The 24,087-nt window shown below is 41.2% G+C and overlaps 1 protein-coding gene across 8 annotated transcripts in view; it reads left to right on the plus strand.

Annotated features, from left to right (window-relative positions):
* Nucleotides 1–12,006: 12,006 nt before the first annotated feature.
* TBC1D31 (TBC1 domain family member 31) overlaps nt 12,007–24,087 on the plus strand; it is a 78,238-nt gene continuing 66,157 nt past the window's right edge. For 6 of the 8 annotated variants that reach the window (XR_005240992.2, XM_008001461.3, XM_008001462.3 and 3 more), the window contains exons 1-3: nt 12,007–12,206; nt 16,442–16,588; nt 22,097–22,212. Coding sequence is in view for 6 of the 8 variants with exons in the window: in XM_008001461.3 (XP_007999652.2) it covers nt 12,130–12,206; nt 16,442–16,588; nt 22,097–22,212 (340 nt within the window). In the remaining 2 variants the exon portion in view is untranslated. Of the gene's footprint in view, nt 12,207–16,441; nt 16,589–16,879; nt 17,002–22,096; nt 22,213–24,087 lie in introns of those variants that run through there. The other 2 variants (XM_008001466.3, XM_073018333.1) reach the window with 2 other exon arrangements.

Consider the following 24,087-nt stretch of genomic DNA (forward strand, 5'->3'; position numbering starts at 1 on the left):
TGCTAAAAATACAAAAATTAGCCGGGTGGGGTGCCACATGCCTGTAATCCCAGCTCCTCAGGAGGCTGAGGCAGAAGAATCGCTTGAACCCGGGAGGTGGAGGTTGCAGTGTGCTGAGACTGTGCCACTGCACTCCAGCCTAAGTGACGACAGAGCAAGATTGTGTCTCAAAAAAATAAATAAATAAAATAAAAAAACAAGGGACATAAATGCTTCCACGATGCTCTCTTCCCACCGCTTTTTCCAGCTTTGTCTTGAGCTTTAGCTATCCCCTCTCAGAGTCATCACCACAAAGCTATTGCTTATGGCTACTCCCTTTCTTTGCTACCAGGGAGTTCTCACACTCAAAAAAAAAAAAAGAAAAAAAAACCCCCAGTACTGGGTTCTGATTGGCTCAGTTGAGTCAGGCCCCAGCCCCATGCCAATTATACGACCAATGAGGGTGGGCTAAGGAGCCGGTCCAGGAAGGATTTGGCAGAGGGCAGTAGGTTTGCGGGTGGAAGTAAGAGTGCTGGGCAGGCGGAACTATCCATGTTTACAATCCTTCCCCAGCCCCACTTCCCCTGTGCTTTATTATGTTTTAAAAATGCTCTCAGCATTGACAGCCTCTTTATGTACCAACACTTCCTTTCATGCGCAAAGGAACTCTTTTGCCTTTCCTTTCTTTTCTTTTTAAAAAAAATTTTTTTTTTTAATTTAATCCTTGCTTGGTTGAAACTTTATTTTCTTTCTTTCCTTTTCCTTTTTTATTTTTTTAAACAAGGTAGGCTAGACTAAGCTATGATTGACGTTTAGTAGATTAGAACAGAATTTTGTTATAAAGGTTCCTAGAGATTTTTAACCCAGGTTAGCAATAAATTCTTTTGCGGTCTAAGCAATGGGTCTTTTGGAAGAATTACAGAACTACATCAGTCTAGCAGACCAGCAGACCCATCTACAAAGGCAGAGAAGCATAGGAAATGCAGAGTGAGACAATGGAGCCAGCTAGGTCTACATTTCAACCTTGGCTTAATGGATGTATGACCATGGACAAGTTACATAACCACTTCAAGCCTCAGTTTCCTCATTAGTCAAATGGGGACAAAATTACTGCATTAGGTGGGATGGGCAGTGTGATGGTTAATACTGAGTGTCAACTTGATTGGATTGAAGGATGCAAAGTATTGATGCTGGGGGTGTCTGTGAGGGACTTGCCAAAGGAGATTAACATTTGAGTCAGTGGGCTGGGAAAGGCAAACTTACCCTTAATCTGACTGGGCACAATCTAATCAGCTGCCGGCAAGGCCAGAATAAAAAGCAGGCAGAAGAATGTGAAAAGACAAGACTGGCTGAGCCTCCCAGCCTACATCTTCCTCCCTTGCTGGACGCTTCCTGCCCTCGAACACTGGACTCCAAGTTCTTCAGTTTGCAGATGGCCTTTTGTGGGACCTTGTGATCACGTGAGTTAATACTCCTTAATAAACTCCTCTTTTTTTTTTTTTTTTGAGACGGAGTCTCGCTCAGTCACCCAGGCTAGAGTGCAGTGGTGCAATCTCAGCTCACTGCAAGCTCCGCCTCCCAGGTTCACGCCATTCTCCTGCCTCAGCCTCCCTAGTAGCTGGGACTATAGGCGCCTGCCATTTTGAATTTTAGTAGAGACGGTGTGTCACCGTGTTAGCCAGGATGGTCTCGATCTCCTGACCTCCTGACCTCGTGATCCACCCGCCTTGGCCTCCCAAAGTGCTGGGATTACAGGTGTGAGCCACCGCGCCCGGCCAATAAACTGCTCTTTATATATACATCTATCCTATTAGTTCTGTCCCTGTAGAGAACCCTGACTAATACAGGCAATAACAAGAAACCACCAAAACTCTTCCTTCTGTGTAGAAAGCCTTTTCCACCTCATCCTTCCAGGCCTAGCTCAAGTGTCACTCTTTTTTTTTTTTTTTTTTTTGAGATGGAATCTGCCTGTGTCGCCCAGGCTGGAGTATAGTGGCATGATCTCGACTCACTGCAACCTCTGCCACCCGGGTTCAAATGATTATCCGGCCTCAGCCTCCCAAATAGCTGGGATGACAGGCACCTGCCAATGCGCCTGGCTAATTTTTGTAGTTTTTAGTAGAGACAGGGTTTCACCATGTTGGATAGGCCGGTTTTGAACTCCTGACCTCTTGATCCACCCGCCTCAGCCTCCCAAAGTGCTGGGACTACAGGTGTGAGCCTCTGCACCTGGCCTGTCACTCTTCTTTTAAAATCTCTCTCTCTTTCCCAGATAATTAATCATTCCCTTCTCTGAAATTTACCAATACCTCAGTTATAGATGGTCCCAACTTATGACAGGCCAATTTATGCATTTTTGACTTTATGAATATTCAAAAACAATAGGCATTCAGTAGGAACCATACTTCAACCCATAGAAGCATTCTGTTTTTCACTTTCAGTACATTACTCAATAAATTTCATGAGCTATTCATGGAATATTATTATAAATTTATTATAAATATTATTTGTTATAAAATAGGCTTTGTATTGGATGATTTAGCTCAAGTATAGGCTAATGTAAGTATTCTGAGCATGTTTAAGGTAGGCTAGGCTAAGCTATGATTGACATTCAGTAGGTCAGAGGTATTAAATTCATTTTTTGGCGGGGTGCGATGGCTCACACCTATAATCCTAGCACTTTGGGTGGCCAAGGCAGGAGAATCACTTGAGTACAGGGGTTCAAGACCAGCCTGAGCAACATAGTGAGACCTCGTCTATACAAATAATAAAAACATTAGCCAGGCATGGTGGCATATACCAGTGGTCCCAACTACTTGGGAGGCTGAGGTGGGAGAATCGCTTGAGCCCAGGTGATTGAGGCTGCAGTGAGCCATGATTGTGCCACTGCACTTTTTTTTTTTTTTTTTTGAGACAGAGTCTCACTCTGTCACCCAGGCCAGAGTGCAGTGGCGTGATCTCTTCTCACTGCAGCCTCCACCTCCCAGGTTCAAGCGATTCTCCTGCCTCAGCCTCTCGAGTAGCTGGGATTACAGGCACTCACCACCACGCCGGCTAATTTTTGCATTTTTAGTAGAGGTGAGGTTTCACCATGTTGGCCAGGCTGGTTGAACTCCTGACTTCAAATGATCCACTCACCTCCGCCTCCCAAAGTGCTAGGATGACAGGCATGAGCCACCGTGCCTGGCCAACTTATGGTATTTTTAAACTACATTGAATTTACCAGGACACAACTTAATCATAAGTTGAGGCGCATCAGTATAATGCTGATCACATGGTATTTCAGTCACACATGTATTTCTCCCTAGAACTTCCCATTCCACCCTAAGCTGTGAGCTTTCCAAGAACATGAAACTCATCTTATTTTGCCTCTGCAACTCCAGATACTTGTACAGGGCCTGATGCCTAGTTGGCATTCAAAATACTGAGTGAATGATCCACTGATGATTAAATCAATGAGTGACAAGAGCAAGATATGGCCTACCTATAGAGAGGAGAAGAGCTAATCCAGGCCCTTTTCCAATTTTGATAGAAAGAATTTTGCAGACACATTGAATATGTCATTTATAAGCCTTAAGTTTTTCAAGAGTAGTTACTAAGCCAGTTTTTTTGAGAATCATTGGGTTGAGCTGCTGTCCCCAATTTGGGGTATCAAAAGTTGACTATACTTGGGTAACAAAAAAGAATAGAGGTGTGGAAAATAGGTGCCAGGGTTTCTTTGTGACAAAAGTCAAAATGAAGTGACGTATCACATGTGTGTCTTGAGAAATCCCAGAAGAAACAGGGAAATAAGTGAGGAGGGAATCTAATTTCCCACAAAAAAAGAAACCTCTTTCGGAAGGTCCAGACTTGACATTGATAACTTCAAGGGATATTTTCATAAAATGCAGCCGTGTTTTTATGTGTGTTAGGAAGAAAACGTGTGTGTAAACATGAATCATGTCTGCTTGTGGCCTTCTGAATGCATACCTAAAAATATGAAATAACATTTTCTTTGCAATTACGCAGAAGAAAAATGTCAAGGGATGCATAAATGAGCTTCTATGTTGTATATTTAGCAGCATGGGATGTGGGAAATGCAAGGGTGTTAAGGAAGCATTTTTCCATTCCTGCCATTTGCAGGTGAGGAAGGTGAGACTCAGAGAAGTTGTGACTTACCCAAGATCATGCAACAATGTAGTGACTGAGCTGAATTAGAAACTCAGCCTTGTTGTTTTTTTTTTTTCTTATTTCCCACTATAGTTTGAGAAATTATATATATATATATAGCCTGAAGTAGTTTAGGTTTAAATAATAGCTCAATTGTTCAACAAACATGTCTTAAGGGCTTACTATGTGCCTAACACTGTGCCAGATGCTAGGAAGCACAAAACAAGTCAAGTCCCCCAATCAATACATATATTTTGTCCACTTTTCTTTTTCTTTTTATCTTGTAGAGATGGGGTCTTGCTATGTTGACCAGTTAGTTTTGAAATCCCAGCCCCAAAGGATTTTCCCACTTCTGTCTCCCAGAGTACTGGGATTACAGGTGTGAGCCACAGCACTGGTCTTTTGTCAACTTTTTCCATGCCACACTCTGCTAGGCTCTGGGGAGCTCTGTCTTCGTGAAGTTAACAGTCCTGTGGGGCAGGCAACATTAATCAAAGAATCACACAATTAATGAGTATCTTACATGGAGGGAAGAGAGTTCCATAAGTGTGTAATCTTCCCAATATTTTTCCTTTTCTTTTTAAAATTTTTTCTTTTTTTCTTTTAAATAGAGACAGGGTCTTTGCTGCCCAGGCTGGTCTCGAACCCCTGGGCTCAAGTGATCTGCCCACCTCAGCCTCCAAAAGTGCTTGGATTACAGGCTTGAGCCACCGTGTCTGGCCCTCAACATTCTCACAAGGCAGGATTCTAGTTTCTGGGTCAGCTTCTAGGCTCTTTTTGACTCCTGTTAATGAGAAAAAGAGCTAAATAAGCAGAAAGATAAAGCTGAGCTTATAACAGAGTTTAGAGTTAGAAACCCTAGTGTTTATGGGCGCTGAGGAAAGTTTTAGAAGAGAAAAGGAGGAAGCCTTGAGGGTTGTGGAGATTTTAGATACTGAGAAACAGGGATGGTGTGGGAGTTTTTAATGCTTTTCACCAAATATTTTAGGTTCTGCTCCGTTCCAAACACACAGTAGGTGTTGTACATTGCATAACTGGTCCCCATTCTGCACTCCTCCCTGGATCCATGAAACTTTTCAGTGCTCTCCTGCCATGAATGCAATATAATACTCAGCCCTTGGGCTCAGCCACATACTGGCTTTAGCCATTAGGAATAGGTGAAAGTGATGGTGTGCCAGCTCCAAGACTAGAAGAATTGCATGTCTGCTTGCTCACCTGCACCACTGCCACTGCCTTGAGAGCATGCTTGGTTAGCTTGTGGGAGGATGAGAGACACTTGGAACAGAGTTACTGCAGTTGCCCCAGATGAGGTCAGCCTACAAAGCTAAAAACCAGCTGGCCCCTAGATATGTGTGTGAGCCCAGCCCAGATCAGTGGAGCCACCTGCTGACTCCAGATGCATGAGCAATAAATGCTTATGGTTAAATGCTAAAGAGGTTTGTTGGTTGTTTTTTCACAGCTTTATTGCAACTATATGTAACTGATTTAGCAGTATTGCACTTCCTAGCTCTGTGTTAAGGGTATAGCCATAGTTCTGAGGCATTTTTTATTCACATAAATACAATTCAAATAATCTCTCTAAGAGCATCAAAGAGAAAGCAGTTAATAACCTTTAGCAAACTTCTTAAAATATCCCCTTCCCACCTTATTCACTGAGGCTAGACTAAGTTATGCCACAGTAAGTTCATCGTCTTACACGAAGGAAATCAAGTATGCAGACACAAGAAGTGGGTATTAGGAGCAGAGGTTTACTAGGCACAAGAAGGAGAAAGGAGAACAGCTCTCTCTGTTGCAATAGAGTGGGGAGCCAGAATGGGACTTCCAGACTGTGGCAGAGTGCTCCAGATTTTATAGAAAGGCTTGAGGAGGTGGTGTCTGATTTACATACGGCCCACAGATTGGTTGGACCAGGTGTGACGTTTAGGTAATGCCTGGGGAATGCTGGCCACACCACCCTAATCTTATTATGCAAATGAGCTTTCTACTTGGCCAGCACCATGTTGTCTGCTCCTTGCTATACACGTGGTTTGGCAAAGAGAAGGGGAAGATGGCGACGCCATTTTGAACATGCTTAGTCCCAGGTAGCCTTTTCCTATTGGCACAACTGCTGGCATTTACCCATACAAGCTTCTAGCTTGCTTGTCTATGTCTGCAGCTCAATTTTACAGGCTGCTCCTTGTTAGAAAATAAAATGATTTGGGGGCTGCTTTTCATTAAAAGGAAAACCTTACCAAGAACTTCCCTACCCTCATTATCTGCCTAAATAATTTATTCTTAACTCCTATATCAGTTCTGGTCATGAGTTGGGAGCAAAAGCAATAATGATGTTTCTGGGCTGGAACATTTAATTGCTGGTGTGAGGACCTCTAGAACTCTTTTCCTACTAATACATCAACCAAAAACTTTTGAAATACTAGCTGCTCCCTCTGTCTGGATCCCTGAGAGAATGAGATAAGCTGAAAACCCAGCCAAAAAAATAAAAGCGATTAATCTAACGAAGATTTTGAAATTGTTCATTACTGTGGCATAACTTAGTCTAGCCTCACTAAATAAGGTGGGAAGGGGATATTTTAAGAAGTTTGCTAAAGGTTATTAACTGCTTTCTATTTGATGCTCTTAGAGAGATTATTTGAATTGTATTTATGTGAATAAAACTGTATCTGTTTGAATTGTATTATATTCTTATAGACAATATTTTAATTGTATTTTCAATTATTTTTGTTAGCTTTTTTTTCTGAGATGGAGTCTCACTGTGTCACCCAGGCTGGAGTGCAGTGGTGCAATCTCGGCTCACTGCAACCTCCACCTGCCAGGTTCAAGTGAATCTCCTGCCTCAGCCTCCCAAGTAGCTGGGACTACAGGTGCCCGCCACCACACCTGGCTAAATTTTGTATTTTTAGTAGAGATGGGGTTTCACCATGTTGACCAGGCTGGTCTCGAACTCCTGACTCAAGTGATCTGCCTGCCTTGACCTCACAGTGTTGGGATAATTATTTTTGTTACTGTACTACTTTAATTTGCTTGCTAACCTGTTGACTGGCCTAGGTTTTTTGAGAGTTATCAATATAGTTACCAAAGAGCTGGGAAAGAGAATAGTTTCACTTCTTTACTTCCAAATATCTTGACACTTTTCCCAAACCAAAAGGGTATTCAGATGTTGGGCAATCTATATGTCCACCAAGCTCCCTCTAGCAAAGAAATTAGAAGTACTCTTTTTCTGTCCAAATTATATATTATCATCGCAAAAAGAAAGACATCCTTCAACTGTGAAAGTGTAATGTGTGAGAGCACAAGGAGAAAGGGCTTTGCAAAGCAAAATCTAAAATACCCTTAGACACACACGACTTTCCATTCTTTTAAGAATATATTTGAAATACAAAGAAAAAAACAAAGGAAGAAATCTTTATGACCTTGGTTTGGGAAAATATTTCTTAGCTATGACACCAAAAGTACAATCCATGAAAGAAAAGATGGATTGATCTTCACAGACATTAATAACTTCTGCTTTTTGACAGATACTGTTAAGAGAATGGAAAAAAAGGCCATAGACTGAGAGAAAATATTTGTGAAACATATACAGAATAAAAAGTTTGTATCCAAAAATATATAAAGAATTATGAAAATTGAATAATAAGTTTTCTTTAATAAGTTTAATAAAAACAAAACAATTAAAAACAAGGCAAAAGATATGAACAAATACTTCACCAAGGATGTATGCAGAAGGCAGATAATCCCGTGAAAAGATGTCGAATGTCATTTGTCATTTCAGAAATGGAAATCATGAGATACCACTATGATATGGAATGGCTAAAATTACAGATTCATCATAGATGTGGAGCACCTGGAACTCTCTCATACTATTGGTGGACATCTGGAACTCTCTCATACTGTTGGTGGGAATGTAAAATGGCACAACTACTGTGTAAATGCTTGACAGTTTCTTAAAAAGTTAAACCTACTCCTACTATATGACCCAACTCTTCCACTTCTAGGGTTTACCCAAGACAAGTGAAAGCACGTGCTCATACTAAGACTAGTATAAGAACGTTCACGGCGCTGTTATTCGGAATAGCCAAAAACTGGAAACAACTCCAGTGTTCATCACCAGCTAGATCAGGTGGATGGATAAACAAATTGTTGTATATTGGACCAGGCATGGTGGCACACACCTGTAATCCCAGCACTTTGGGAGGCTGAGGTTGGTGGATCACTTGAGCTCAGGTGTTTAAGACCAGCCTGGGCAACACAGTGAGACCCTGTCTCTACAAAAAATACAAAAGATTAGCCAGGCATGACACCTGTAGTCTCAGCTACTCAGGAGGCTGAGGTGGGAGGATCCCTTGAGCCTGGAAGGTCAAGGCTGCAGTGAGTCATGGTCACGCCACTGCACTCCTGTCTGAGCAACAGAATGAGATCCTGTCTCAAAAAAAAAAATTGTGGTATATTGATGTATTAGTCCATTTTCACACTGCTTTAAAGACATACCCGAGAGTTGGTGATTTATAAAGAAAAGAGGTTTATTTGACTCACAGTTCCACAGGGCTGGAGAGGCCTCAGGAAATTTATAATCATGGCAGAAGGGGAAGAGGCACATCTTACATGGCAGCAGGCGAGAGAGTGTCAAGTAAAGGGGATAGAGTCCCTTGTAAAACCATCAGATCTTATGAGAACTCACTCACTATCATGAGAACAGCATGGGGGAAACTCCCCCTCGGATCCATCCAGTCACCTCCCACCTGGTCCCACCCTTGACACATGGGGATTACAATTCATGATGAGATTTGGATGGGGACAAAAACTCAAACCATATCAATTGATGCCATAAAAAAGAATGAACTATTGATACATACAAAAACACAATTGAATCTCAAAATCTCAAATTTATGATGAATGAAAGAACCCAGACCAACAAAAACAGGAAAGACACCAAAGTACAATACATACACATAGTCTATGAATCCATTTATATAAATTTCTAGAAAATGTTAACTAAAGAAAGGAAAACAGATCGGTGGTTGCTTACAGGCACAGTGGGGTGGGAGTACAAAGATTACAAAGAGAAATGAGGAAACTTTTAGGGATGATGGATGTTTTCATTATCTTGATTATGGTGATGATTTCATGGGGGGGGTTAGCTATCTAAAAACTTATAAAATTGTACACTTTAAATATGTAAAGTTTATTGAATGCCAATTATTTCTCAGTAAAACTGTTTATATGTATACACTTGGAACACTAATTGGTAGTCCCTTCTGCTCTAATTCCTTTCTGAGTCGTTAAGTCACTCAATAACAGGTACATATGTGTATATGCAATATATATACATATATGTATATATATACATTCTGTTTATATATGTATATACCATTTATATAGTACATACTATTTATATGTACGTATATACATAAAAAGGTACATATTTGTGTGTGTGTATATATATAAAGTCGTGGCGGTCGTGGGCGAGCTTCGCCATGCAGAACACTGACCCAGGCAACAAGGAGAGCGGCAAGATATGGCACCGCAAGCTGTCCCCGCCCACATGGGACAGGTAAACGCTGTGGTGGGAGGGCGCGGGCTGTGGAGGGGATGGAGACCGGCGAGGAGGGGACGCCGGGCGTCAGGCATATATATGTGTGTGTATACATATATATACACACACACACAAACACACACACATAAATACATATAGGCTAGGTGGAGTGGCTCACACTTGTAATCCCAGCACTTTGGGAGGCCAAGGTGGGTGGATCACCTGAGGTCAGGATTTCAAGACCAGCCTGGTCAACATGGTGAAACACCATCTCTACTAAGAAAAAAAAATACAAAAATTAGCTGGGCAGAGTGGGGGTTACAAGTCTGTAATCCCCGCTACTTAGGAGACTGAAGCAGGAGAATCGCTTGAACCCAGGAGGCGGAGGTTGCAGTGAGCTGAGATTGCACCATTGCACTCCACCCTGGGCAGCAGAGCAAGACTCCACCTCAAAAAAAAAAAAGAAAAAAGGAAAACATGTAAAGGTCCAAACTACGTACCTTTATAAATACATATAAAAGTACATATAAATAGCACACCTCTATACTATATAAAAGTATACTGTATACTAAAGGTATATTTATATGTAAATAGGTATATAGTATACCTTTATATATAAAGGTATATAGTATAGGTATATAGTATACCATATATGTATATTATAGGTGTATAGTATACCTTATATATATTATAGGTATATAGTTATACTATATACCTTTATACATATATACCTTTATATATGTATTATATAACATATATACATATATGTGTGCATATATGTACATATAAACAGTATGTACTTGTTACTGAGTGACTAATGATTCAGAAAGGAACTAGAACATAAGAAACTACCAATTAGTGTTGTAAATGTATACGTGTGTGTGTATGTATCCATATATACCCGTTGATAACAATATAAAGCTTAAAAATCTGCATTAGTTTTTTTTTCTGAGAATTTGCTTTTCTGATCAAGAGTTTGAACTTTGCAAATACCACGACCATATAATTTTTTTAATGTCACTTTTCTGTTGTGGAATAACACAGAGACTAGGAATGGAAAGACTTAAGATTTCCTTGTCTGCAAAAGTGGATAATATTAGTACTCACCTGTAATAGGTGGATTGGTGGTCCCCCAAAATATATGTCCACATACTAATCCCAAAATCTGTGACTGTTACCGCATTTGGAAAAAGGGTCTTTGCAGATGTAATCAAGGTAAGGATTTTGAGATGAAGAGATCATCCTGTATTATTCACATGGACCCAATGGCAAGTTTCCTTATAAGAGAAAAACAGAGGGAGATTCTAAACAGACAGAAGAGAAAAAGATACATCCTGGAAGAGAAAGATGTGTGAAGATGGAAGCAGAGAATGGAGCCTTGCGATCACAAGTCAAGAAAGCCAGCAACCCCCAGAAACTGGAATAGACAAGTCAGGGAATCTTGCTTAGAGCCTGAAAGGAGGCTGCAGACACTTTGATTTCCGATGTATGGCCTCAAGAACTTCCGAAGAATACATTTCTGTTTTTTATATCACCAAGTTTGTGGTAATTTATGAGGGCAGCCTCAGGAAATTAATGCACAACCTCACAGAGCACTAAAAATGGAGATAATTAGTACTACCTAACTTGTACATTTGCTACAAGGATTAATTGAGTTGATATATTCGGAAAGCAAGTAGAAAAGTGCCCCATACCTAGTAAACACTCCGGAGGCACTAGGTGAATTTTTATCAAAGGAACACTAAAGTCAAGGCAGCCAGTTGTTATTATTGCTTTCCCGGACCGTGATTGGTGGACTGGACATCACAATGCCGGAAGGTCCTGTCAGATTACGGAACTGAAGATACAAAACAAAACCATGAGCATGGTGAAAAGGTCAAGAAGAATGGACTATTTCATCTGTAAGTTTGAGCCCGAACGTTCTATAAAAGGAACCCATCAGTTCTCAATGTATTTGTCTCCTTCTCTGCATTTGTCTCCTTGCTTCTCTTAGTTATTTCTATACAATTCCTTAATCTCTAAAAGCAATTTATAACGGAATACAGAGACCACAGGAGAAAATCACTTTTATTGCCTCTGATGGGAGTCTAAAACCCCACGAGGGTCCCAAAGGGCAGAATTCCCAAGCCAATTCCTCGCGTCTATGATCCACCTGCAGAAAACTACGATTCCCAGAAGGCTTTAGGTCCGGGGGCGGGGAGACTGAGCTCAGAAAGAGGCGGAGTCTAAGAGACGGTCTTTGGTCGATTCCATTGTCCAGAGAGGGAGTGGCCGCTTGGGCGGAGGTTGGTGGGAGGGATCCGCCACCCGATTGGTTGTTATTAGAAAGGGGGTTGGTACGGCCGGCGGATGCAGTATCCAGGCCGCCGTGGCCGGCGCTCAAATTTCCCGGGCCGGGAGCGCTGGGCCTGCCGGGAAGGCACCGGGACGGTTACCCAGCGGGCCGCCGGCGGTCGTGGGCGACCTTCGCCATGCAGAGCACTGACCTAGGCAACAAGGAGAGCGGCAAGATATGGCACCGCAAGCCGTCCCCGGCCACGCGGGACGGGTAAAGGCCGTGGCGGGAGGGCGCGGGCTGTGGAGGGGACGGAGACCGGCGAGGAGGGTACGCCGGGCGTCAGGTAGCGGTCCGAGTTCTGGCTCTGACCTTGCCCCACATCCTTGGATTGGATGACCTGCGGTGGAACAGGTGGCTCCGGACGCCAGGGTCCGCAGAGACCCCCGTCTGAGTTCTGGGAGCGGGGGTCTGGTCCGGGACAGGAGGAGGCAGGTGGTTCTCAGACCTGGGAACTTGAGGCTTTTGGTGTGTGCCGGGACTCTCCTGCTTTAATGATCACGGTATCCCGCTAGTGTCCCTGGCACGTAGTAGGTGTTCAGTGAGTATTTAACAGTTGCAGCTGGAGCAGAACTCCTGGGGGAGATGCAGGCTGGAAGAGCAGGACAATTCTGCCTCTTCCAAAGGCTGCAGTTTATCCATCCTTAAATCCTTGGATGTGTTTAGACGCACAAGCATTCATCAATTTGTTGAGCGCCTACTTTGTGCCAAACACGCCTCTAAGTGCTGGGGAGGGCGAAGGAACAAAACACACTTCCGGTTCTCTGGAGTTTACGTATTGGCGTGTATGTAGGGGCAGGGGCGTTCATTATGCATTGCTGGGGGGCTTCTAGTACGGCCAGCGCTACTTTTCATTCTGTTCCCAATTACCTGTCCTGTTTGAGGCTAAGCCTATCTTGTGTAATTTCCGTGGAAGCCTTTGCTACAAAGCGGTGCCATTTGGATTTCGATTTCTGCACGCAGAGTGGTCTTATTGCTTCTAATTCCCTAGGATTTCATGGAAATCGCTGGAGTTCCTGTTTCAGTGTGTTTCTTGTTCTAGTAGTGATTTTTCTTTTCTCTGAGATGGAGCCTTGCTCTGTCGCCCAGGCTGGAGTGCAGTGGCGCGATCTGGGCTCACTGCAACCTCCACCTCCCGAGTTAAAGCGATTCTCTTGCCTCAGCCTCCCAAGTAGCGGGGATTACCGGCGCGCGCCACTACGCCCGGCTAATTTTTTTATTTTTAGTAGAGACGGGATTTCACCATGTTGGCCAGGCTGTTCTCCAACTCCTGGCCTCAGGTGATCCACCTGTCTCAGTCTCCCGTAAGTGTAGGGATTACAGTCATTAGCCACCGCGCCTGGCCTCTAGTGATTTTTCTGTTGATCCTTTGGTTACTTCTTGACAAATCAGACTTTTTTTTTTTTTTCTTGAGACAGAGTCTTGCTCTGTCGCCCAGGCTTGGGTGCAGTGGCGCGATCTCCGCTCACTGCAACCTCCGCCTCCCGGGTTCAAGCGATTCTCCTGCCTCAGCCTCCCGAGTAGCTGGGATTACAGGCGCCCCGCTCCCAGCTAATTTTTTGTATTTGTAGTAGAGACGTGTTAGCCAGGATGGTCTCGATCTCCTGACGTCGTGATCCACCCACCTCGGCCTCCCGAAGTGCTGGGATTACAGGCGCGCCCGGCCGACAAATCAGTTTTAAGTGCCTACTACGTATATCCAAAGTGCAACGTTTTACCAGCAGCTTGTTTGGTTCCTGGTTACTGTCAGGCCACTTTATCAATGCCGCTGTCTCAACTACATTGAATAAAAAATTTTGTCTAAAGTGGGGATTCCTTAGGTTTTTCATTTCAAATTTTGAGTTTGTGTAAATACCACTCCCACCTCTGGTATTCTCTAAACATTCTAAAAGTTATAGCCAACTCACCTTTCTCTTTCTTGCTCGTACAGAATATCTAGATATATGTGCAAGATTCAAAAAGTGAAAGAAATGGGTTGATTATCGAAATGTCTTGTTTGCTTTTTCCTCTAAAACATAGCTTATTTTTGTGTCCGTTAAAACCCATTGTTCATGCTGTTTAGACAGGCAGAGAGCACTGACTTGGAGTCAGATGTATTTCGTTGAAGTAAATGTCCGTTTACCAACTCTGTGACCTTGGGCAAGTTAATCGCTAAGGCTGTCAGTGGGGATAATCGGATTTAGCAGACAGGTTGTCTTACACATTTGGTGCTTAGTAAATATTTGATATTCTTCTTATGTTTGAGAACTGAGGAACTCTGTTAGGCAATCTGTGGGAATCTGAAAGTAAGTTGCTCTAAAATAAATATTTTATGTGGGATTTATATGAAAAATCGGAGGGGCTGAATGTCACTATTGTGATTACATTTACAACGTAGGATTATAATTGGATATTTGTTTCTTAGTGTATTTCTGTATCTTTCATATTTTGAACAATGATTATGTAATTTTGTAGCCAGAACATGTAATAAGTGTTATAGAAAGTAAGATGGGAGGAAAAAGTTGTTTGCTCTGAGTTTAGTTGCCATGAAACATTTTGATATTGTTTGTCATTTCTGTACATTTATTGTTGTGTTTTTAATTCCTTGGGGACTAGATACAAATAAGCATTGTTCAGAATTTTACTGTTTCCTTTAACGAATCTAAAAAGCCTTATGTTTAGATAAACATGAAGAAAATGTTTAATCCACTTAATTCAATATAGCATGCTTTAATCAAGTTTTAATGAAGATAGATGTTTCTAATATAAAATCCAAAAGCTAGGCAAGGTGCGGTGGCTTATGCCTGTTATTCTGGCACTTTGGGAAGCCAAAATGGGCGGATCACAAAGTCAGGAGTTCGAGACCAGCCTGGCCAACATGGTGAAACCCCGTTTCTACTAAAAATACAAAAAATTAGCTGGGCATGGTAGCAGGCACCTGTAATCCCAGCTACTCAGGAGGCTGAGGCAGGAGAATCACTTGAACCCAGGAGGTGGAGGTTGCAGTGAGCTGAGATTGCACCACTGCACACCAGCCTCTGTGACAGAGTGAGACTCCGTCTCAAAAAAAAAACAAAAACAAAATCCAGAAATTTATGAAAAATCAATTAAGATAAAATTTTCATGATTAAAAACTATTGTTGCAATAAAGAATGGGATTATTCTGGCCTTTGTGACCACAATATACACACATATTATTTTAAGGAGTTATTTTGTGCTGTAAGTTAATTTTATGAAGTTTTCTTTCAACAACAGGGTATATGATCCTTCTCTCAAAAAAGGGTAAATTTAAACAAATATAGCTGTGTATTCTTGTCTTTCCTGTTATGAAAATAGTATGTAATCATTAAAGAACATGTCTAAAATATAGAAAAGTAGAAAGGGGAAAAAAATTAACCGTATTGCTATTACCTGCAGATAGCTGCTATTAATATTTGACTGTGTTCATCTTTTTTTCCGTATATGTAGGTTTTTCTTTTCCTTTGGAGACAGGGTCTTACATGTCACCCAGGCGGGAGTGCAGTGGCATGATCACGGCTCACTGCAGCCTTGACCTCCCCAGGCTCTGGTGATAATGCCACCTCAGCCTCTTGAGTAGCTGGGATCACAGGCACATGCACCATGCCTGGCTAATTTTTTGTGATTTTTGTAGAGACGTGTTTGGTTTTGATTTTTCTCATTTATTTTTTCTTCTTGTGTGTGTGTGTGTGTGTGTGTGTGTGTGTGTATGTGTCAGCGTTTAAAACTTCAGGTTAGAATATTTTCATTTTCATTTAACAGTTTAATCATTCCATATGTGTCTCTATAATATAAACTCCCTTACTTTTTTATATAGAAGTATGATTAACATGGGTTTTAAAGAATGATTTCTTAAAGTATTTGTTCATTCAGCAGGCATATTTTGAGTGTCTTTTGTGTATTGTAGACCAGGTGCTGGGGTACAGTAATGAGCAAGCAGTGGTCCTGTCCTTACAGAACTCGCCTGCCAGGGTATTCATGGTAGATACATTAGAAATGAAAGTAAAACTCATGTGCACTGAATTCACTGTGAAACATTCCATACACAAAAACAAAATCTCATACCCTGTTGTTGTGTATCACTTAATCACCGTTTATAAATCTGTTTATATGTGTGTTTATTTTTTTAATGTCTGTCCTTACTACTAAACTGTAAGTGCCATGGAAGCAGGGAGCATATCAATTATTCTTAGCACCTGCCTTGTTCTGCATCTGACACAATGAGTTTTCAAGTAATTGATGAATAAATGAACAGTAGCTGCTTTGCCAATGAGTAGCTTCTGAACTGTTTTTCTGAAATCCTGGTAAGTGATTCTAGAGGAGAGGCAGTATAGCGGTAGCAGTAGGAGAGGGAAGAATGAACAGACAAAATGCTTTATTTGCCATATTTTTCATAATATCAAGTAATACGTGATATAGAATTTCAGTGTTTGGGTTTTTTTCTTTGACAGAATTATAGTGAACATCATTCACAACACTTCCGATTACCATCCAAAAGTTTTGCGATTTTTGAATGTGGCTTTTGATGGCACAGGCGACTGCTTAATTGCTGGGGACCACCAAGGAAATATTTATGTTTTTGACTTGTATGGAAACAGGTAAGCAGATATTGTTGATATCTACGTTATTTAACAAGTTATTAATTCACTGGGTGTTTTCATACCTGCTATTCATTATTCATTCAGAAAGATTTATTAAGTTCTATTATATTTCAGGTACCTTGCAAAACACTGTCATAGGTGCTGAAGGAAGAAAGTGGGAAAGGACAGAATGATAATACGGTTCACATTTTAGAGAATTAAACTGCTGGTTTTAATAGTCTCTCTAGTAGTTTTTTTTTTTCCTTAAATTTAAAAATTTATTATTGCTATTTTTTTTTTTTCCTTCAGACGGAACCTTGTTCTGCCGCCCAGACTGGAATGCAGTGGGACAATCTCGGCTCACTGCAAACTCCACCTCCCGAGTTCCAGCTACTGTGCCCAGCCCATTATTGCTGATTTGTCAATTTCTGGTACATCATCAGGCAATGTAGAAAGAGCGCAATTTTCCTTGCACATTGTTGTTATGGCGTGCCATATCTAAGAATTTTAAAGAATTGATTTTCAGCTGGGTGTGGTGGCTCAGGCCTGTAATCCCAGCACTTTGGGAGGCCGAGGCGGGTGGATCACTAGAGGTCAGGAGTTCGAGACCAGCTTGGCCAACTTGGTGAAACCCTGTCTCTACTAAAATACAAAAATTAGCTAGGCGTGGTGGTGTATGCCTGTTTTCCCAGCTACTCGGGAGGCTGAGACAGGAGAATCACTTGAACCCTGGAGGTGGAGGTTGCAGTCAGCCGAGATCGCGCCACTGCCACTGCACTTCAGCCTGGGCGACAGAGCGAGACTCTGTCTCAAAAAAAAAAAAAAAGAGTTGATTTTCACTCTTCTTCCTCTTCTCCTCCCTTGTGAAACAATTTAGTCCGAAAGCAATGAGGTGGGATTGATGGAGGTAGATATTCATGCAGTGGGGCTAGGTGGGAAGGAGAGCTGCAGCAGCCCAGAAAGAGAGACAGAGGGTGTCTGCATGGTGAATGGGGCAGTGATGGGAAGCTAGTTTAATACAGAGGGCTTTTATCAAATAAATATATTAGGGATAATGAGGGCCAGGTTTCTCACCCTTAGAAAAGAGACTTAAAAATTATGGAAGGCAGAAAACTAGAATAAACCCCTTGGCATTATATTGGATTTAGACATATCAGTTTGAACCCCTGGTTTTGAATATATAGAGATAGATATAGAACTAAATAGAGGTATGTACAACTATATGTACACTTATTCCTTAGCTTTGTACACTCAGAGGGCCTGGGAGCAACAGCATGCCAGTAGCAATGAATATACCCCGTGTTGAGTTCTTATTTTCAAAGTACCACGTTCTACTAAAAGGAATCAAGGATATTTGCAGAAATGGCCAATTTCAGAATGCGGACAGGGAAAGTACAGGAAGAGCCTGTAACATTTTGTAGCCAGAAAGAAGGAATTGTTCAAAGAATGTTCGGGATGTGTCAAAAAGACACAGTTGCCAGCTTGAAGGAGCTCCCTCTGGTCATGTTGGAGATGGGTCGTCCATTGAATAAAATTGAAATCTATGAGTTCATGTTGGAATCAACAAACAGTGTAATAAGGAATGGATATTGAATAGTCACAAAGTACCTCCCCACAAAATACTTATTAATTACAGAGGAAAAATAGAGTAATTATATAATGAAGAAGCCTAGCAAACGCTGCCTTAATCAAATGACTAAAATTAATACAACCAGTAGTGGAATGAATCAAAATTTGTGTGCCACCTGATAGGATGCAGTGAGAAGAACACAGCATCATTTCTGTGATATTCCTGCCAAGATACATAACCTGAATCTAATCAGTGAGATCATCACACAAAGCTAAATTAAGGATATCTAATAAAAAAACTGTCCTGTAATCTTCACAGGGGTCAAGATCATGCAAGTTGGGTAAAGACTAAAGAACTCCTAATCTGAGGGAGATGAAAGGGACATGACAAAGGCATGAATCTGGGCTGATCCTTTTGCTATAAAGAACATTATTAGGAAAATTGGCAAAATTTGATTGGAGTTTTAGGATTAGATGGTGGTAATGTATAAATGTAATTTCTTGGTGCTGATGGTTATATTGTGATTATGTAGGAGAGTTTTCTTATTTATAGGAAACTTGATCTTGGTAACTTGTTCTCAAATAGTTCAAGAAAAGACGTGACATATAATTTACTTATCTGTGATTCATTAGGTAAAAATCTATAAATCATTGTTTCTGCCCTTTACCAAAAAAGTAATGGGCCCAACTTTTCTACCCTTTATTCTTGTTTAACTTACCTCACCAATTCCCAATCTGAAATCAGTACCACTGTCTATTTGCTAATACTCCTGAAAAAAATAAAAGTAATTGTTGATTGATTTCATGACAGAATAATGAACTTCAATATTGAGGATTCTTTGCACTTCATTTGCTTATCTACCGTTACTTACTTTGCCTATTCTCCACCAAGTGTCGCAAACCTTTACCAATTTCCTTGTCTCCTTTCGTTGGACTCCACTCTTATTCTGACTGCCAGGCCTCCTGATTCATGGGAAAACAGACACCTTCAAGCTTTCCTTTCTCCTTCCGCATTGCAGCCTCAAGTATATTGTAAGTTCAGCCCCCATTACCTTATTCGTAAAGTTCAGCTCTCATTACCTTATTCATAAAGTTCAGCCCTCATTACCTTATTCATAAAAACAGGTGATCTTAATTTCTTCTAGTGCTAATCCCTATCTTCTATAGCCTCCCCTGAGACATTGCACCATGAGTGTTACTATTTTGTCCATTGTCCCCTTTTCACTATTGGTTGTTGGGGAGAAAAAATTATTTTTCCTCTACCCTTCTAAATTCTCAGCTGGGCCCCTTGTAACAAAAGATAGATTAACAAGAGCAGAATGAACAAGTTATTAATTTGTATCATGCATGTAACACATGAGAATACCCAGAGTATCCAGGTATTAGTGTGAGACACTATCAACTTGTATCATGCATGTAACACGTGACTGTCCAGGTATTACTAACTCAAAAAGTGGCTTATACTCTGGCTTATATAGCATCTTTGTCAAAGAACAGTACATTTTTAGAGAAGTGACAAGACAAAAGAAGAGGACCTTGAGTCTCTCAGGGCAGCAAATTGTGGGAAGGCAAATATATGGGAAACTAATGGTAGTCATATGTATTTCTCTGGTGCTATTTCCAGGATGATGAAGATCTAAAGTCAACTCCTGTGATCAACTGTTACCCTTCCTGGTAGAGAAGGGAAGAGGGACACCTTTGTAAATGTATGCAAATTCATGTAAACTTTTAGACAAGGGCAGAGAGCTTTTCTTTTTTTTCTTTTTCTTTTTTTTTTTTTTGAGGTAGAGTCTCGCTCTGTTACCCAGGCCAGGGTGCAGTGGCACAATCAAGCGCACTGTAGCCTCCACCTCCTGGGTTTAAGCAAATCTCCTGCCTCAGCCTCCCAGGTAGCTGGGATGACAGGTGTGCACCACCACGCCAGGTTAATATTTTGTATTTTAGTAGAGACGGGGTTTCACCACCTTGGCCTGGATGGTCTCCATCTCCTGACCTCATGATCCGCCTGCCTTGGCCTCCCAAAGTGTTGGGATTACAGGCGTGAGCCACCGTGCCTGACTGAGAGCTTTTCTTGTATCTGCTTTTTCTCAGTTATCTTCAGTTCAAAGTAATGCTTATGCCAAAGTGGCATGTTCTGATATGGCATATTCTGCCACCCTTCACTAAAAACATTTGTGGCTGAGCTGAGCAGTTAGCGGCAGAGCTCGGACTTAAAATCAGACTTGAGCTCGGACTTAAAATCAGGCTTGATCATAAAGCCCGGTATACTGGGCTCCCTCAAAATCTTCCTAATTGTTCAATCCATTGGTCACTTTTCAGTTCTCATTTTACTAAAACACTAAACGCTCTTGTCTTCCCATGCTGCCTGAAATTTTTTTCTTTGGCTTTATGGTACAGCAGTTGCTGAATTTTCTACCTCTCTGATCATTTTTCCCCCTTGTTTTACTGACTTTTCTTCCAGGGCCTGCCCCTTTCATGTTGTGCTCCCCAAACATCTGTCTTTGGCTTGCTTCCTTCCATATTTCAGGCTCTCTTTTCGATAATCACATCACCACCAAGCCTCAGGCTTCATCTGCCATGTAAACACTGTTGACTTAGACCTACTTCTGCTACTACTGCCTACTAGAACTCTTCTAGATTGGGCTCTCCGGGGGCCACTAACTTGCATGTAACTCTTGAGCCCTTGAAAAGTGATTGGTCCAAATTGAGATATGAAGCGTGTGTAAAATTAAAATACACACTGGATTTTGATGACTTAATATGATAAAAAGTGTAAAATATCTCAATAATTTTGAATTGATTAAATATTGAAATACTAATGTTTTAGATACATATTGAATTCATAAAGTATATTAGTCTGTTCTCATGCTAATAAAGACATACCTGAGACTGGGTAATTTATAAAGAAAAAGAGGTTTAATGGACTCACAGTTCCACGTAGCTGAGGAGGCCTCACAATCATGGCAGAAGGCAAAGGCACTTCTTACGTAGTGGTGGCAAGAGAGAAATGAAGACCAAGGGAAAGGGGTTTCCCCGTATAAAACCATCTGATCTCGTGAGACTTATTCACTACCATGAGAATAGTGTTAGGGAAACTGCCCCCATGAATCAATTATCTCCCACTGGGTCCCTCCCACAACATGTGGGAATTATGGGAGCCACAATTCAAGATGAGATTTGAGTGGGGACAGAGCCAAAGCATATCCTATATTATTAAGATTAATTTAACCTATTTCTTCTTACTTTTCTAATATGGCTCCTAGAAAAATTTAAATTACATATGTAGCCCATGTTGTATTTCTTTCAGACAGCATGGCTCTAGATCAGTTTCACAGGGCCTTAAACCACATGTTTAAAAGCAGATTTATCATTTCCTACCCCCAAACTTATTCCTCTTTTGCCTAAGTTCAAAAGCTTAATTTTCTGTAAATTAAACTCTAGCTAGGTGCCCAGTACTCTACTGAGCACTCAACATGTATTATTTCATGTAGTCATCACAACAGCCTTGTATCTAGCCTTATCTTCATTTTACACAAGTGCAGGTCCTGATTCCCCCTTCTTCGCTCCATGTTTAATCCATACCGAGCCTCTGCTTGACTTCTGAAACCTCTCCTATTTGTGCTCCCATATCTCTGGCTGAGATTTTCTGTAGTAACTTTCTTAGTGATCTCCTTTATTACTTGTCCCTCTTCCCATTTGCCATTGCTGCCAGGATCATCTTCCTAAAACACATACCTGATTGTGATTCTGTTGTGCTAAACACTTACAGTGGTTTCCTATTCTAATAACATCCAAACTCCTTCATATGGCACATAGCACCCTTCATAATCTATTTTTGGCCTAAAATGGTAGCTCATTTTTCTGGGTTTCATTTTCTTCGTCTCTATGGAGTCCTTCCACGTGGAATTTATAATTATTGGAAGAATTTGCGATACTAATGCAATGATTTCTTAATAGGTTCAATCTTGTTCAGCGAACAGCACAAGCTTGCACAGCTCTGGCGTTTAATCTTCGTAGGAAATCTGAATTCCTTGTGGCATTAGCTGATTATTCTATTAAATGTTTTGATACAGGTAAGAACTTCTGTTTTTCTTTTGAAGCAGAGTAAAATATAGAGTGAAGAACTGCAAGAAGTTTATCACTCTGTACAGCTTGAGGGCGCAGTCCCCATGACTGCCCTCGCTTCAGACACTAGGTGCAAGCTGGGGGTCCTAGGAACAGCCTCACTTTAGATCGGTTGACTACAAAGTCAGGGTTTCCTGACTGCTGTCAGGTTTCATAATTCACTAGAACAACTCACAGGACTCAGGAAAGCCTACACTTAATGATGATAGTTTTAATATAGCAAAAGGATAGATACAAAGTATAACTAGCCAAAGGAAGAGAAGCATGGAGTGGAATCTGGGAGGCTTCCAAAAGGAAAGTCTCCATTGTCCTCAAGGATGCACTGCCCTCCCAGACAACCCTCCCAGCACTGGTGTGTGGCTGGCCATCTGCGCCAAGCACTGTTGACACAGGGAGTCAACCCAAGCTTTGGTGTCGAGAGTTTTTACTGAGGCGCCATGACATAGGCATGACTGATTGGATCATTCCCCACGTGGCTGGACTCCATTTCCAGCCCTCCTCTCCTCCTAAGAAGTTAGTCTGATGTCACTCGCCCCAAAAGCCCTAAACTTCTAATCACGTGGTTGGCCTTTCTTGTGTGGCCATCTCCCACTCTGAGTCTTCTTAGCATAAACTATCTGGTATAGTGTGAGGGGCCCGCCAGGAATAACAAAGACACCCCTAAGTCACGGGTTTACAGGTTACCTCCCAGGAGCCTAAACAGAAGCCAGACCGCTCTGTAAAGGTCAAATTCCTTACTACACAGGTACAATATCTTTTTTTAATATAGCCTGTGTGTTTTATACCACATTATGTTTTTAAATTGAGAACATAGAGTTCTGTAGACTAAACCTATTACTCTTAAAAAAGAGATATTTCAACTGTATTTTTTTCTTATTAAAATAATCAATGTGTTATAGTGTTCAGCAGATGTATAAATAATAATATTAAAGATAGTGATAGCTAACACATAGTGTTTACTCCCTGCCAGGGACTTTCTGTGACTTTATACACATTAATTAATTTTAATCATCATCATAACCCACAGAGATGAATACTATTATTATCCCCATTTTGCAGATGAGGAAACTGAGGCACATGGGTAACTTAATCAGTGTCCCTCAGTTTATAAGCAGTGGAGCCAGAATTCCAGCCTAAGTGGTCTGGCTGTGGAGTCACTGCTCTTAATCACTGTAGTACACTTCATCCTACATACAAAGAAGAAAAAACACAGTGATTCTGCAGTACGGCCTAGAGACGCAGTGTTTTCATAATGGGGCTCTCTCTTTCCAGTCTGTTTTCTATGTATATACTTTCTTTATCTTCTAACAAATGCATAATTATCCTGTCTGTATTGTTTTGTGGGATAATTTTACCTCATTAAAATTCATATCGCATATCTAAAATCAATACCTAACATTCCACTGTATAGATGTTTACCATAATTTTTTAACCTATTACCTATTGCTGGACTTTCAAACTGTTTTCAATTTTTGGCGTTACAAACATTGCTGTGACAAAATATCAGAAAAATGAAGTCTTTATAACTCACCTTTCCTTAGATTCCACTCTTCTCCTCTTTTTCTTCCTTGTTCCGTGTTCTTATAGTTCTTCTACTTCACTGAACCCCCACCTAGAAGCCCCTTCCTTAGACACTGTCTCCTTCCTTCTTTCTTTCCCCTCTCTGCCAAATTCTGCTTCTTCACAGTATCCATTGATGAATTCTGACCCTTGCTTCCCCTACCCCATGCTACTGAGACTTCTGTCTCCAAGGTCCTTAGTAACCCTAACCCCTGATCGTTTAAGTCATCTTTACAGTTTTCATCCTACTTCTCTATAGCATT

This window comes from Chlorocebus sabaeus, chromosome 8 (genome assembly GCF_047675955.1).
Source record: "Chlorocebus sabaeus isolate Y175 chromosome 8, mChlSab1.0.hap1, whole genome shotgun sequence".
Taxonomy (NCBI): Eukaryota; Metazoa; Chordata; class Mammalia; order Primates; family Cercopithecidae; genus Chlorocebus; species Chlorocebus sabaeus.